General features: G+C 44.8%; 1 protein-coding gene across 1 annotated transcript in view; it reads right to left on the bottom strand.

The window, feature by feature from the left end:
• camk4 (calcium/calmodulin-dependent protein kinase IV) overlaps positions 1-14200 on the bottom strand; it is a 196647-nt gene that overhangs the window by 114666 nt on the left and 67781 nt on the right. Inside the window, exons 3-4 of the mRNA XM_067982948.1 lie at positions 9015-9077; positions 5381-5463 (exon numbers count right to left, since the gene is read on the bottom strand). Coding sequence (XP_067839049.1) covers positions 5381-5463; positions 9015-9077 — 146 coding nt within the window. The remainder of the gene's footprint in view (positions 1-5380; positions 5464-9014; positions 9078-14200) is intronic.

Raw genomic sequence — 14200 nt, 5'->3', positions numbered from 1 at the left:
GAAGGCTGATGGACGTATACAACCAAATGCTTGGTGCACTGGAAAGCCTGCCAGAAAGCCTGCGCACAATGTCACAGAGCTTGGAGCCCATTCTTTCCGACATGGAAAGGGTGGTCACCTCCATCAGCACACCTGTGGAACCCACCATAATGCGCATCATTGCAGAATAAACAGCTTCCATGAAAGGTCAGAATGCCGAGTTTGGAGCTCAGACTGCTGCCTTGGAAGCTTAGACTGCTGCCATTGTGGCTCTGGGAACCACTGTTGGAAGGGGTTTCCAGGGCATCACAGCAGTCCAGCAATCTGTTCTCCAACAGATCACCAGGACTGTTGAGGTGCCACCCCGGGAGAGTGGCAGTGGCTCCATGGAAGAGGAACCTGCTGTCCTCTCTTAGGATGACAGCGTTCCTGCTTGTCAGTCACCCAGCCCAGACTGCTGCAGCCCAAGCTGAGATGGTGCAGTCTGAAGCCGGGCCCTCGAGGCCCAGACTTGCTCGAGGTCATCCTCCAAGGCCATCTGCAGTCTCCTCAATTGAAGGTCAGCAGCCTTCCACCTCCCATGCTTCAACCACTGGGGAAGCACCTCATAGGAGCACTAGGAAAAGTAAAGGCGCATGATAGACAGGCACTAATGGAATGCACAAGGGTGAATAGTCTCACTTTGTATGCATTATTTCATGAATTAATTTATCAACGTGGAATTGAATTTGCATTTGGTGGTGGCTTTCTTTCTGCGGTGAGCTGAGGGAGGAACCAATGTGTAATCATAAAGAAGACGATTTGATGGTTATGTAAGAGAGGAAAGGTAAGGAGTGTGGTGAATGGGGAGGTGTAGTTGAGGTTACTGGTATCGCTCATGAATAATTTGATCACGTAGAGCCCTGGCAGAAAGGGCCTGTCTATGTTGTAGCATCCCTTCCTCTTCCACTTCCTACTCCTCCTCCTCCTCCTCCTCTTGCTCACGCTCCTCAGGTTCTCGCATGATAGGCAGTGGCAAGGCCTGTTCCCTCATAATATGCAGTTTATGCAGCATGCAGCATACACCACAAATATCGATACCCACTCAGGTGGGTACTGCAGGGCTCCTCCAGAGTAGTCCAGGCAGCGGAAGCATTGCTTGAGGACACCTATGGTGTGCTCTATGATGTTTCTTGTGGCAGCATGGCTCTCGTTGTAGGCCTTCTGGGCACGCATGGGTGGACTCTTGACCAGAGTCATGAGTCATTTCATGAGGGGATAACCCTTGTCGCCCAGTAGCCAGCCTTTGACTTGCCGTGCTGGTTCAAATATAGAAGGAACAGAGGACTACTGGCAGAATGAAAGAATCATGACTGCTGCCAGGATAGCGGGCATTCACCTGCATGATGCGCTGCCTGTAGTCACACATCAGCTGCACATTGAGGGATTGGAATCCCTTTCTGAAGATGAATATGTCCGAGTTCAGATAAGGAGCACGCAAGGTAATGTGCCTGCAGTCAATGGCATCCTGCACCATGGGGAAGTCTACAATCCAAGCAAAACCTCGTGCTCGTATTGTAGGCTTGTAAAACCTGCTTGTCTCTGGCAAGAAGGAATGAGATGATTGTGTTTCTCATTGTATAGAGAGCCTCAGTGACCTCCCTTATACTGCAGTGCAATGCAAACTGCAAGACGTTGCTTATATCTCCAGCAGCAGCCTGAAAGGAGCTGGGGCATACCAATTAAGAGCCACAGTCATCCTGACAGCTACTGGCAATGCTGTCCTTGTCATGCTTTGAGGCTGAAGCAGTTGACAAATTTCAGTCACGACCTCTTTGTGAACCAAAGATGTCTGATGCATTGGTCGTCGCTGAAGTTGAGGTAAGAGAATTGGTCCCTGAAGACCCTCCGTGGATATGGCCTCCTGCTGAGTGCCCTGCTCCTCCTCCTCCATCTTCTAGCAGCTTGTCCTGCACTGTGTGGCCTCTCTTCATTCTCCTAGTCATGTTCAATTCCCAGAGGAAGCCATACCAGGCCACGTACGTCTGGAAGCAACTTTTCTCAGCACAATATTTTAAATTACTCTAAAAGTACTGCAAGACCAGTCAGGCCACTCACTTAAACTTTAGCCATGAAACCTCCAAAACGCATACAATTGCACCAGCAGCCAGAAGAAATAATCCATCAATTAACCTGTAAGTACTTCATGGTCCCTTAAATAGTTCTGGTTTTGGGGGGGGGGTGGTCCTTCGTGCTGATTAACGTCGTGTTCAGCTGTGCGAGGTTAAGACAGGGCGTTGGACGGAGTGTGGAGTTCCAAAATAGCAGCGGTGCCTTCAAATCAGCATTGCACACTGATACGTGTCATATTCTCCCTACTCTGCATGCTGCCGGCGGTCGTCAGGGGTGGGCCTGCAAATTCCTTTACCAAGATGGCGTCCTGCGCACCCAGCCTCTGACCTGCTCTCGTTCCATAGTATTCATGTGGCTGATCCAGTTAAGTTTTTGGTCAATGTGACCCCCAGGATGTTGATGGTGGGGGATTCGGCGATGGTAATGTCGTTGAATGTCAAGGGGAGGTGGTTAGACTCTCTCTTGTTGGAGATGGTCATTGCCTGGCACTTGTCTGGGTGAATGTTACCTGCCACTTATCAGCCCAGGCCTGGATGTTGTCCAGGTCTTGCTGCATGCGGGCACGGACTGCTTCATTATCTGAGGGGTTGCGAATGGAACTGAACACAGTGCAATCATTAGCGAACATCCCATTTCTGACCTTATGATGGAGGGAAGGTCATTGATGAAGCAGCTGAAGATGGTTGGGCCTAGGACACTGCCCTGAGGAACTCCTGCAGCAATGTCCTGGGGCTGAGATGATTGGCCTCCAACAACCACCACTATATTCCTTTGTGTTAGATGTGACTCCAGCCACTGGAGAGTTTTCCCCGTGATTCCCATTGACTTCAATTTTACTCACCTCTGAAATTCAGCTCTTTTGTCCATGTTTGGACCAAGGCTGTAATGAGGTCTGGGGCCAAGTGGGCCTGGCGGAACCCAAACTGAGCATCGATGAGCAGGTTATTGGTGAGTAAGTGCCGCTTGACAGCACTGTTGATGACACCTTCCATCACTTTGCTGATGATTGAGAGTAGACTGATGGGCGGTAATTGGCCGGATTGGATTTATCCTGCTTTTTGTGGACAGGACATACCTGGGCAATTTTCCACATTGTCGCTGTACTTGAACAGTTTGACCAGAGGCGTGGCTAGTTCTAGAGCACAAGTCTTCAGCACTACAGCCAGGATATTGTCGGGGCCCCATAGCCTTTGTTGTATCCAGTGCACTCAGCCGTTTCTTGATATCACATGGAGTGAATCGAATTGGCTGAAGACTGGCTTCTCTGAAGGTGGGGATATCGGGAGGAGGATCATCCACTCGGCACATTTGGCTGAAGATGGTTGCAAATGCTTCAGCCTTATCTTTTGCACTCAAGTGCTGGACTATGCCATCATTGAGGATGGGGATGCTCACAGAGCCTCCTCCCCCCATTAGTTGTTTAATTGTCCACCACCATTCATGACTGGATGTGGCAGAGCTTTGATCTGATCCATTGGTTGTGGAATCGCTTAGCTCTGTCTATAGCATGTTGCTTCCACTTTTTAGCATGCATGTAGTCCTGTGTTGTAGCTTTACCAGGTTGGCACCTCATTTTTAGGTATTCCTGGTGCTGCTCCTGCCATGCTCTTCTACACTCCTCATTGAACCAGGGTTGATCTCCTGGCATGTTGGTAATGGTAGAGTGAGGAATATGCCAGGCTATGAGGTTACAGATTCTGCTTGTCTGAGGAGCCAATAGTGCGAAGCTACCATCTGTGGGATTATGTCTGAACGCCTCTAAGTCAGAATCCGCCCTAAATGGTGGAATACAATTCTGCTGCTGCTGATGGCCCACAATGCCTCATAGATGCCCAGTTTTGATCTGCTAGATCTGATCTGAATCTATCCCATTTAGCACGGTGGTAGTGCCACACAACACATTGGATGGTGTCCTCAGTGTCAAGACGGGACCTCATCTCTACAAGGACTGTGTGGTGGTCACTCCTACCAATACTGATCTGCGACAGGTAGACTTATGAGGACGAGGTCAAGTAGGTTTTTCCCTCATGTTGGTTCACTCACCACCTGCCGCAGGCCCAGTCTGGCAGCTATGTCCTTCAGGACTCGGCCACTAGTGTTGCTACTGAGCCACTCTTGTGATGGACATTGAAATTCCCCACCCAGAGAACATTCTGTGCTCTTGCTAACCTCAGTGCTTCCTCCAAGTGGTGCTCAACATGGAGGAGGACTGATTCATCAGCTGAGGGAGGGCAGTAGGTGGTAATCAGCAGAAGGTTTCCTTGCCCATGTTTGACCTGATGCCATGAGCTTTCATGGGGTCCAGAGTCAATGTTCAGGACTCCCAGGGCCACTCCCTCCTGACTGTATATCACTGTACCGCCACCTCTGGTGGGTCTGTTCTGCATACCCAGGAATGGTGATGGAAGAGTCTGGGACGTTGGCTGAAAGGTAAGATTCTGTGAGTATGGCTATGTCAGGCTGTTGCTTAAGTTTGTTAGACTTTAGAAAAGGTCAATGCTAACAGTCTGCGCATTTTCATTTCTAGTACCTATCAGAAGGACACAGTGATAGAGAGAAAGGCAGGTTTGCAGTTTATTTCCTCATTCTAATTTGATTTCTTTCTTAAAAAACAAGTTGAATTTTGAAATCAAACAAAGCCTCTTTGAGGGAAACAGATAGCATGGTAGGACAGGAGGAGGAGGGAAGAAGAGAAACTGCTTGAGGGTGAAGGGCCCTCCAGCTACTTTCCACCTGCCCTTGGGGAACAAATGGGCGTAGGAGAGTGGATGGAGGATTAAGGCTGAGGTGAGTGACATCGGAGCACGGTGAGGGGATGATAAAGGGGTTGAGCGAGTAGTTCAAAAGGGAAGAGGTAGGAATAATGATGGGAGTGAGGGTGAGATAGGACGGAGAATGGGTAGAGGGAAGGTGAAGGAGTAGAGGATACGATGGGATTGAGGGGTTATGGGGAAGTATGTAACTTGTGGAGGATGGGAAAGGGGCCTAATTTTTTCCACAACCTCCAGCAAAATGCAGCCTACAACCATTGGTAGCTCCTTTCCCTGCCACACCATGCCATATCACTCACTACTTCCCACCAGACAGGAAAGAGGAAAAGGACATATACTCAACACACAAAGACACAGACAAAACTATAAGCTGTATCATTAACAGCTGATATGTACAAAGGAAACCAATTTCATGAAGAGTATGTAAATGCCTGAGACAGTTAGAAGCTATTTGATTCTGGTACTGCAGCTTTTTATTTCCTTATCAATCTAAGCTCAAGGATCAATAAATCAGACACCTGTCAAATAGCTCTCCTCCAGTGACCAGTTCCAGAACCAAGTTAATCTCTGATGGAGTCTCAAAGATCTCTTTCAGTCTAATCTGTAAAATAAATTGTTAAGAAAATTACATATGAAAAGCCACAATCATTAATCAGGATTTTTCTACACTTTATTAATAAGCATTTCAATAAATGTGAACTAAATTAATAAGAGGTCTAGTATTTATCATTCTCAGCTATTATAGGACCAAAATATAGTGGGGTCATGGTGTAGTGCATTTGATACCATGGCATGGTAAGGTTTGGGTTTATGCTTGAAATCATCTGCTTGCTGAGTGTTACTAAGGGAATATGACAAGCAGAGTTCAGATCTTTCTCATCCATGCAGCAAATGGGAGGGAATGTCACCTGTTCACGCGTTCATACATCAAAGTGACTTCTTTCAAAATCACAAAGGCAGTGGGTTGGGTACATGTTTCCCTGCCTTTCCTTTTGGCCAAAGATAATGCTTAGTATGGTGTAGAACAAATGGGCAATAAATAACTTAAAAGGAGAGGGGGGTAATATTATCATCAAAAGAAGCAAATATGTAACCTAGATTGTGATCAATGTAATTGATCCAGATTAATTTCCAGCAAATTTTAGCATGGTAAAACATAAGATATTAAAGGCCCGATTTTAACCCTGCCTGCCTGGTGGGAACAAGCCGGGCAGTTAAAATGGTGGTCATGCGTTTCCTGATGCCTTCCCTATATTCGCAGCCAACACCATTTTAACTGCCAGGTTTACAACAGTGTCGAGGCCACCCACTGCAGGTAAGAGCCTCATTAATATTAAAATGTTAGGTCCAACGGCGTAGTTAGGACTTCGATGCGATTTTAACTATTGATTGTGGAAGTAACGCCGTGTCAGAACCGCCAGCTAAAGCTGGGAGTAAGCAGGAACATGGCCAGAAAGGCCCAGGTAAGTTGAAATGTTTCATTTTTTAATGTTTTTTGTGGGGCAGGAGAGCAGGAATGCTCCTGCCGGAAACCAGAAGGAAACCATGGGCCTCCCCTGCTTCGGGCTTCGGCCTCCCCCAACCACTTTCGGACCCACCCCATTACCATTTACCATAGAGGCGGAACCGTTCCCTTGGGTCCCCGGTGGTAGCCTCCTGCCACCTGCCACCATTCTCGCCTGCCGGCCTCCTCGTCATTCCCACTGGGTTCGGGCGGGAGTCCGAATTGGATCATTTAAATGAAACCCAAGAGTTGAAATCTGCCGGGCCTCACATTGAGAGGGGGCCGGATGGTTTGCTGGCTGCCTCAATTATGCCCCGAGTTAAAATATGGCCTTAAAAAACAGATCACTTCTATGCCCTTTCCAAATTCTAAATTGCCAACTCTTTGGAAAATATGGGGGTTAAGACCCGAATCTGGGCACAGGCATCGCGGTGCGTGATTAGCCAGCGCCAGGAGGTTCCGACTCAGGCAGCACGTTAAATTCGTGCTACCTCCTCATTTACCTGATAGTAGCGCAGCATGGAGGACTAGCTGCAATGTTCTCTCCAGCATCGGCACTTCTCACCAGCAGAGGGGCCCAAATCTCACGTGAGTTGCTTGCACCTCTTAAAGGCAGCCTGCACCTCTTAAAGGCAGCCTGCACCTCTTAAAGGCAGCCTGCACCATATATATGTGCAAAATATAAGATACGGTCTGCACAGAGTCTGAACGGAGACCAGACTTTGCACATGTAAAACACAGATGCAGGTCCCGTCCCTATGTTTGCAACCTGATGAGTTATGTTAAAACATTGAATAAAGATTGCACACCACTAAATCCCACATCCTCCAATCTGCACACCAGACCTCACCAATCTGCCGATCTGAGTTTGAACCAGGCCTGCAAGAGAGTGTGAACCAAGATTCTCTGCTGTTGAACTGGTGACCTTGATGCAAGAGATAGACAGAAGGAGGGGCATCCTATATCTGCAGGGGGCAAGAGGCACTTTAGACATATGCTCAAGAGGCAGAGGGAGGCAGTAGGGGACGAAGTCAATGCCAGGGGCATAGTACCACAAACATGGATGCAGTACAGAAAAAAGTTTAATGCTTTGTCACAAGTGGTCAAGATGAGTGAGGTCTACTGTCACATGGCATTTCCTACCAACTGCACCACTAGCCGCATCCACTGCTCCACGCACTTACACCCCCTATCACCCATCCACCAACAAATTCTTTCAATCAGTACTCAACTCTTCCAATCAGATGCGTCCTCTCACCCTCACGCATTACTACTGTTTCAAGCTGCACACTCACAACTCAGGTCACACACGCTGGCAGTTATTCAACCATGACAGGCACATCACACAAACATCCTGCAGGACACTCACTGACACATGTCCCGTTTTCTCGCAGGGGAAAGTGGCGCAAAACAGGAGGCAGCAAGTGGCAGTGGCATTTAGCCCCTCAAGCCTGTTCCGCCATTCAATGAGATCATGGTTGATTTGTGACCTAACCCCATATCCCTTAATACCCTTTGTTAACAAAAATCTATCAATCTCAGACTTAAAATTAACAATTGAACTAACACCAACTACCATTTGTGGAAGAGCGTTCCATACTTCTCCCATCCTTTGCAGGTAGAAGCGTTTCCTAACTTCACTTCTGCAAATCCTGGCTCTAAGTGATAGGCTATGTCGCCTAGTCCTACTATTCAAGTATAGGAGACATCCGAAAACAGATACAAATGAATCAGCAGCCAGACGCAATAATCCAGCAACTAACTTGTAAATCTTGCATGGTCCCTTTAAATAGCACTGGTGGCGGGTCCTCCAGGCCATCTAAGACATGTTCAGATGGTCGTGGTTAAGACAGTGCATTGGCTGCAGCTTTTATGTGCCAAAATGGTGTCTATCCCTTTAAATCAGCGTTGCACACTGATCTAACGCATAATCTCGCCATCTTTACATGCTGCCGGCGTTCGTTATCTGTGCCTGCGTGACCCCCTTTACCAAGATGGCATCCGACGCACGTCATGCTTGAAACCTGCGCACACATTCCGGATGCCGTTTTGGAACTTCTGGAGACCGCGTAGCGCTTATACAATGGGCGCTACATGGTTGAATTATAGCTCTATAAGTTTAAAGAATTATACAGCCCAATGTAGTATTTTTCTGCAGGTGCTGGTCCCATTATTGCAACTTTTTGGGTACAAATGTGTTTTCCCCTGGTAGCAAATAAACACAAGACTTTCATGTTGCATCAACATTTTCAGTGAAGAGCAAAGGTCTGACAAAATTTATGCCTGCTTAAAAATAAAAAGCAGAAAACATTCAGCAGGGGCTGCAAACATACCAATTAAGTGGAAAACTGTTCCTCCTCTGTTCATCTACTGGAAATGGTGTAGCGGCACCCGTGTGCTAATGTTAATATGTACCATAATGGCACAAAAATGGCTAAGTATATTTGTGCTATATTGGAAAGTGAGCAGTCAACAATGATAAAACATTTCAAAATATAGCATATTTATAACTGAGCCTGCAAGTTATAAATCGTTAAGAACCTTACACAAAAAGGGAAGGGGGGAAAATTACTAGGGTCTTGTATCTTTGATGATATTAGTACATCGGCAAGTTAGATATTGTGATAAATATAGCAATTCATACTTACAATATTGGGGTGGGAGAGTCGAAGTAGTACTCCTATTTCAGTTCGAACTATTTTTTTATCTACCTGTGAAACAATAGAAAATATAAATAGATTTTGCTATTGTATAAAAGTATGAATAAAATGAAAAGTTTAAGTTTGTTATCCGAGGTACTGACTCAAAATTCTTGCACACTTGCTCTTGTCTGCGTCTTCTTAAATGCAGGCTGGCAGGAAAATGAAGGCAATATAGAGCATTTTCTCTGACAGTATAATTGAGAGATACGATTAACAAAATATCAGTCTCCCCAAAAGGGCCAAAGCTCATCTTTGCTTTGGCCCTAACCATTCTGGATATATATTTGAAAAGGAAAAATTTGCAGAATTATGGGGAAAGAGCAGGGGAGTGAATCATAGAACCATAGAAAAGATACAGCACAGAAGGAGGCCATTCGACCCATCGTGTCCGTGCCAGCTCGAAGAACAACCAGGTGCCCATTCTAATCCCACCTTCCAGCACCCGGTCCGTAGCCCTGCAGCTTACAGCACTGCGGCTCCAGGCGGCGAGACTCAGTCCATTATGGTCTTTGCGCCTGACTCTGTGCTGCTCGAGGCCGTCCATCCGGAGCTTTTCCAACTATCACCGGATTCTGCAGACGATCTCTTTTGGAGTTGGTCCAGATCCAGGTACTTTTTAAAAAGAGTTGAGGGCCCTTGCCTCTACCACCAATTCGGGCAGTGAATTCCATACACCCACCACCCTCTGGGTAAAAAAGTTTTCCCTCACGTCCCCTCTAATCCTTCTGTGTGGAACTAATTGGATAGCTCTCAAAGAGCCAGCAGAAGCACATTGGGCCAAATGGCCTCCTTCTGTTCAGTATGATTCTATGAATATCTTTGGAACAACAGCACACCAAGCCAAAGTGCTCTTGATCTGCCTCTGCCTGGCTGTCAGTATCTGTTATTCATGCCAGGAAAAAGTATTATAAAATCCTTAGAGTCAAAGCATTGTATTGACCATGGAGAATAGTTCTGCTTCAGCTTCCAATAATAAGATGTTATCTTCTGTGTCAAGATATTGCTTCTATTTATCTCTGGAAATGTTACCTGTTGATCACATATCCTGGGTTTATGTTCAGTTTTTTAAAACAAAGTCTGCATTTCCTAAGTTTTCTACTGAGGTTAGTTGCACAAATTCATATTGGGAACTTTCACCATGTCCCTGTTTCACCTCTTGTCATCTCCCCCGCCATTCATATATGTAAGGAAAATAGAAAACAAACATAGTGATGTCAAAGAAATATGAACAGAATGTTATGCCTGGTGTGTAAAATGGAAAAAAAAGTTAGCCATTTTTGTCTCCAATTTCTCATTCCATTGGTCTCCCTTCAACCCCACTCATGCATCAATTCCAGCCCCCAAATAGTTCCCTATATTTCTGAGAGTAAGAAATCTAGAAACATAAGAACATTAGGAACAGGAATAGGCCATTCAGCCCCTTGAGCCTGCTCTGCTATTCAATTAGATTATGATTGATTTGCACCTCAACTCCATTTACCTGCCATTGCTCCATATCCCTTGATACCCTTACCTAACAAAAATCTATCTATCTCAGTCTTGAAAGCTCCAATTGTCTTTTGGGGGTGAGAGTTCCAGATTTCTACTATCCTTGTGTGAAAAAGTGCTTCCTGATTTCACTCCTGAATGGCCTAGCTCTAATTTTAATATCGCCAGAGTCCAGGGCACACTCCCATGGAGTAAAGCAGCCAGGAGAACAGCAGCGGGAGCAGGAAATCAGGCATAAATTAAAAACATGGGGTCACCGCCCTGAAGAGAAACATAGGAGAATTTGCACTAAGGGTTGGGACAGGCAGAAGTGTCAGAAACCTTTGTCAGTCACTCTGGCTTTCCCTCCCAAGGGGCTGTGAAGTGCCACCTCTTCCTGCCTTCCTAATGGGCACATAAGATGTACTCATACTGGTATAAGCACCCACCGGAATTAGTAAAATTAGCTGACCAAGGGCCAGAGTGATCTCCTGGAGTAGTCTCAATCGCCTAGGTGAGTCAGAGAGGAATTTCCCAGATTTTTTTCCTCCAAATTGGCCTGGGTTTTTAATCTGGATTTTCACCTCCCCCAGGAAATCGCATGGTTTTAGGTGGAGTGGGGAGTGTATATATTGTGATACACAAGCTATCACAATTGTGTGGGAGGGGTGGAAGGAACAGAGGGTCTTTTCCTGTTCGTCATTGTTCGTATGCCCCTGCCCATCCCCATATACCTTGGCAAGGTTAGGAGTGGATTTCCACTCTGCTACCATAAGGAACAAGGAATTCTAGCTCTGACTTTTTTTGCCCATCATGACCTTCCTAAAAATAGCAATATTTATTGTAGCTTAGCGTAGCTGCTATAAATTTTTTTTATTTCATTCAGTGGCAAGGCGTTTAGCAAAAATTTCCAAGCCTATTGTAAATGGTCTCCAATTATCAATGCTCCTAATAGAAACTTAAAAAATAGGAGTAGGAATAGGCCATTCAATATGATCATGGCTGATCTTCTATCTCAGTACCATTTTCCCCCTCTCTCCCCATATCCCTTGATGCCTTTTGTGTCTAGAAATCTATCTAGCTCCTTCTTAAATATATTCAGTGACTTGGCCTCCACAGCCTTCTATGGTAGAGAATTCCACAGGTTCACCACCCTCTGAGTGAAGAAATTTCTCTTCATCTCAGTCCTAAATGTCCTACCCTGTATCCTGAGACTGTGACCCCTCGTTCTGGACCTCCCAGCCAGGGGAAAATCCTCCCTGCATCCAGTCTGTCTAGTCCTGTCAGAATTTTATATGTTTCAATGAGATGCCCTCTCATTCTTCTAAACTCGAGTGAATACAGGCCGAGTCGACCCAATCTCTCCTCATATGACAGTCCTGCCATCCCAGGGATCAGTCTGGTTGCACTCCCTCTATGGCAAGCATATACTTTCTTAGGTAAGGAGACCAAAACTGCACACAATACTCCAGGTGTGGTCTCACCAAGGCCCTGTTTAACTACAGTAAGACATCCTCGCTTCTGTACTCAAATCCTCTTGCAATGAAGGCCAACATACTTCCTAACTGCATGCTGCACCTGCATGTTTGCTTTCAGTGACTGGTATTTTTCCCACTACTGATGTTAGGCTAACCGGTCCGAAGTTCCCTGTTTTCTCTCTCCTTCCTTTTTTAAATAGTGGGGTTACAATTGCCACCCTCCAATCTGCAGGAACTGTTCCATAATCTATAGAATTTTGGATGATGACAACTAATGCATCCATTATTTCCATGGATACCTCTTATAGTACTCTGGGATACAGATTATCAGGTCCTGGGGATTTATCGGCTTTCAGTCCCATTAATTTCTCTAGCACTATTTTTTACTAATCCTAATTTCCTTTAATTAGTAAAAGGAAATAACTGTTCCATATCCTCTCTTTTGGTATCACAACAGTTCAACTTCCCTTTACAACGTCTGGAACAGTCAATTTTACGAACTATAATGAATATAATCCAGCTAAAAATGTTGGGTCCTTTGGACAATGGAAAATGGGTGGGATTTCTGTTCTCCCACATTTGCACCTGCCCCATTTATTGATGTAATTTTCGTCAGCGGGAGAAACACCCACCCATATACTGGCAGCTAAATACAAATGAGGGGATCATGATGTGGTGATGTCATATGTCCTAATTTCCATCATTTTCACCTCAATTGTGTCCAGTCATATAAAACAAACATCCAAGATTGCTAAGCACTAGAGATAATTTGTGGTCATTTGTGGGCTGGCACCAGATAAAACAACCATGAAAGTGTGTTTGCAAAAATCCAACTGGTTCACTAATGTCCTTCAGGGAAGGAAACCTACCACCCCTGCCTGGTCTGGTCTACATGTGACTCAAGTCCCACACAATGGGATTGACTCTTGGGCAATAAATACTGCCTTGCCAGTGTTGGCCACTTCCCACGAACAAGTAAAGAAAAGGTTCGGGAGGGTGTGCACAGAATATTACGGGTGCAGTCTGGTGCCCTTCCACTACTTTTTCTCTTCCTCCTCCAAAATGGCCACATATTCGCGTTTTTCAATGGGAAACATATTGGTGGCGAGATTGGATGCTGTAGGGGAAAAGAAAGCTGCAAAGCAATTACCATAGACTCATGAAATTCTAAGTGGCAGCAGAAAAAAATTAGAAAAATGGTGCAGAAATGTTCTTATTCTGTCCCAAGTGTCTTGGGGTATTTTTCTACGTTAAAGGTACTATCTGAATGTAAATCATTGCTTTGTTGTGTCTTTTAAATGAACTTTCTCTTGCAACTAATCCATTAGCACTCCTGGATGCCCCTTATAGGTGTAATTACAATCTGGCATGGTACAAGCATAATGATCAGAAAATGGAATGGGTTATTATGTTACTCCCATGTCAGATGAATATTTCAAATAGGAGCTTCCTGTGTCCACCCTGAGTCCCACTGCTAATGTACATCTGATACAAAAGGCATTATAGGGCATATCAGACATGAAAATTATTCATCTTCTATCATGATATATCAGTTTAACACACCTTTTTAAATATCCTTCTCACGATCTTTATATAAATATCTTAAATGTACTATCTCTCACACATTTGCTTTTACACAAAATAGTGCTTTTTGGTAGATCGGGGGGAGGGGGGGAATAAAACAATGCAGAAATAGATTTAATAGGCTTCAGAGATGGTGATGCAAACCCCAGCCTGTTCTCACTTTCTACTCAGTGACTTCAGTATCTACTATAGATATAATTTTATATTAGTTGATTATATGACTACATCCTTCTGGTAGTCATATAATCAACCAAAATAAAATGATTATATTTCATAATTTCTTACTCACTTCCTGCCATCAGCATAATGTAATAATTATAAAATTGTGAAAAAGAAAATTATGGATTAAAACAAAGGCTTAATTATAAGTAATAGTATTATATATACCCACTTCTATATTTTACAGAATTAGTTAACAATCTGACGGTAAGGGAACATCTTGCAAATGGTGACCATAACATGACTGAATTTGATATTAAATTTGAGAGGGAGAAGGGAGGGTTTCAAACCATGCTTTTAAATTTAAGTAAGGCAAACTTTAAAGGGATGAGAAATGAATTGACCACAATAAACTGGGCTGAATTGTTAACGGGTGATCTGGAG

Source organism: Heptranchias perlo, chromosome 4 (assembly GCF_035084215.1).
Source record: "Heptranchias perlo isolate sHepPer1 chromosome 4, sHepPer1.hap1, whole genome shotgun sequence".
NCBI lineage: Eukaryota > Metazoa > Chordata > Chondrichthyes > Hexanchiformes > Hexanchidae > Heptranchias > Heptranchias perlo.
Note: the sequence above shows the minus strand (reverse complement) of the source record. Positions and strands in the feature narration are given on the sequence as shown.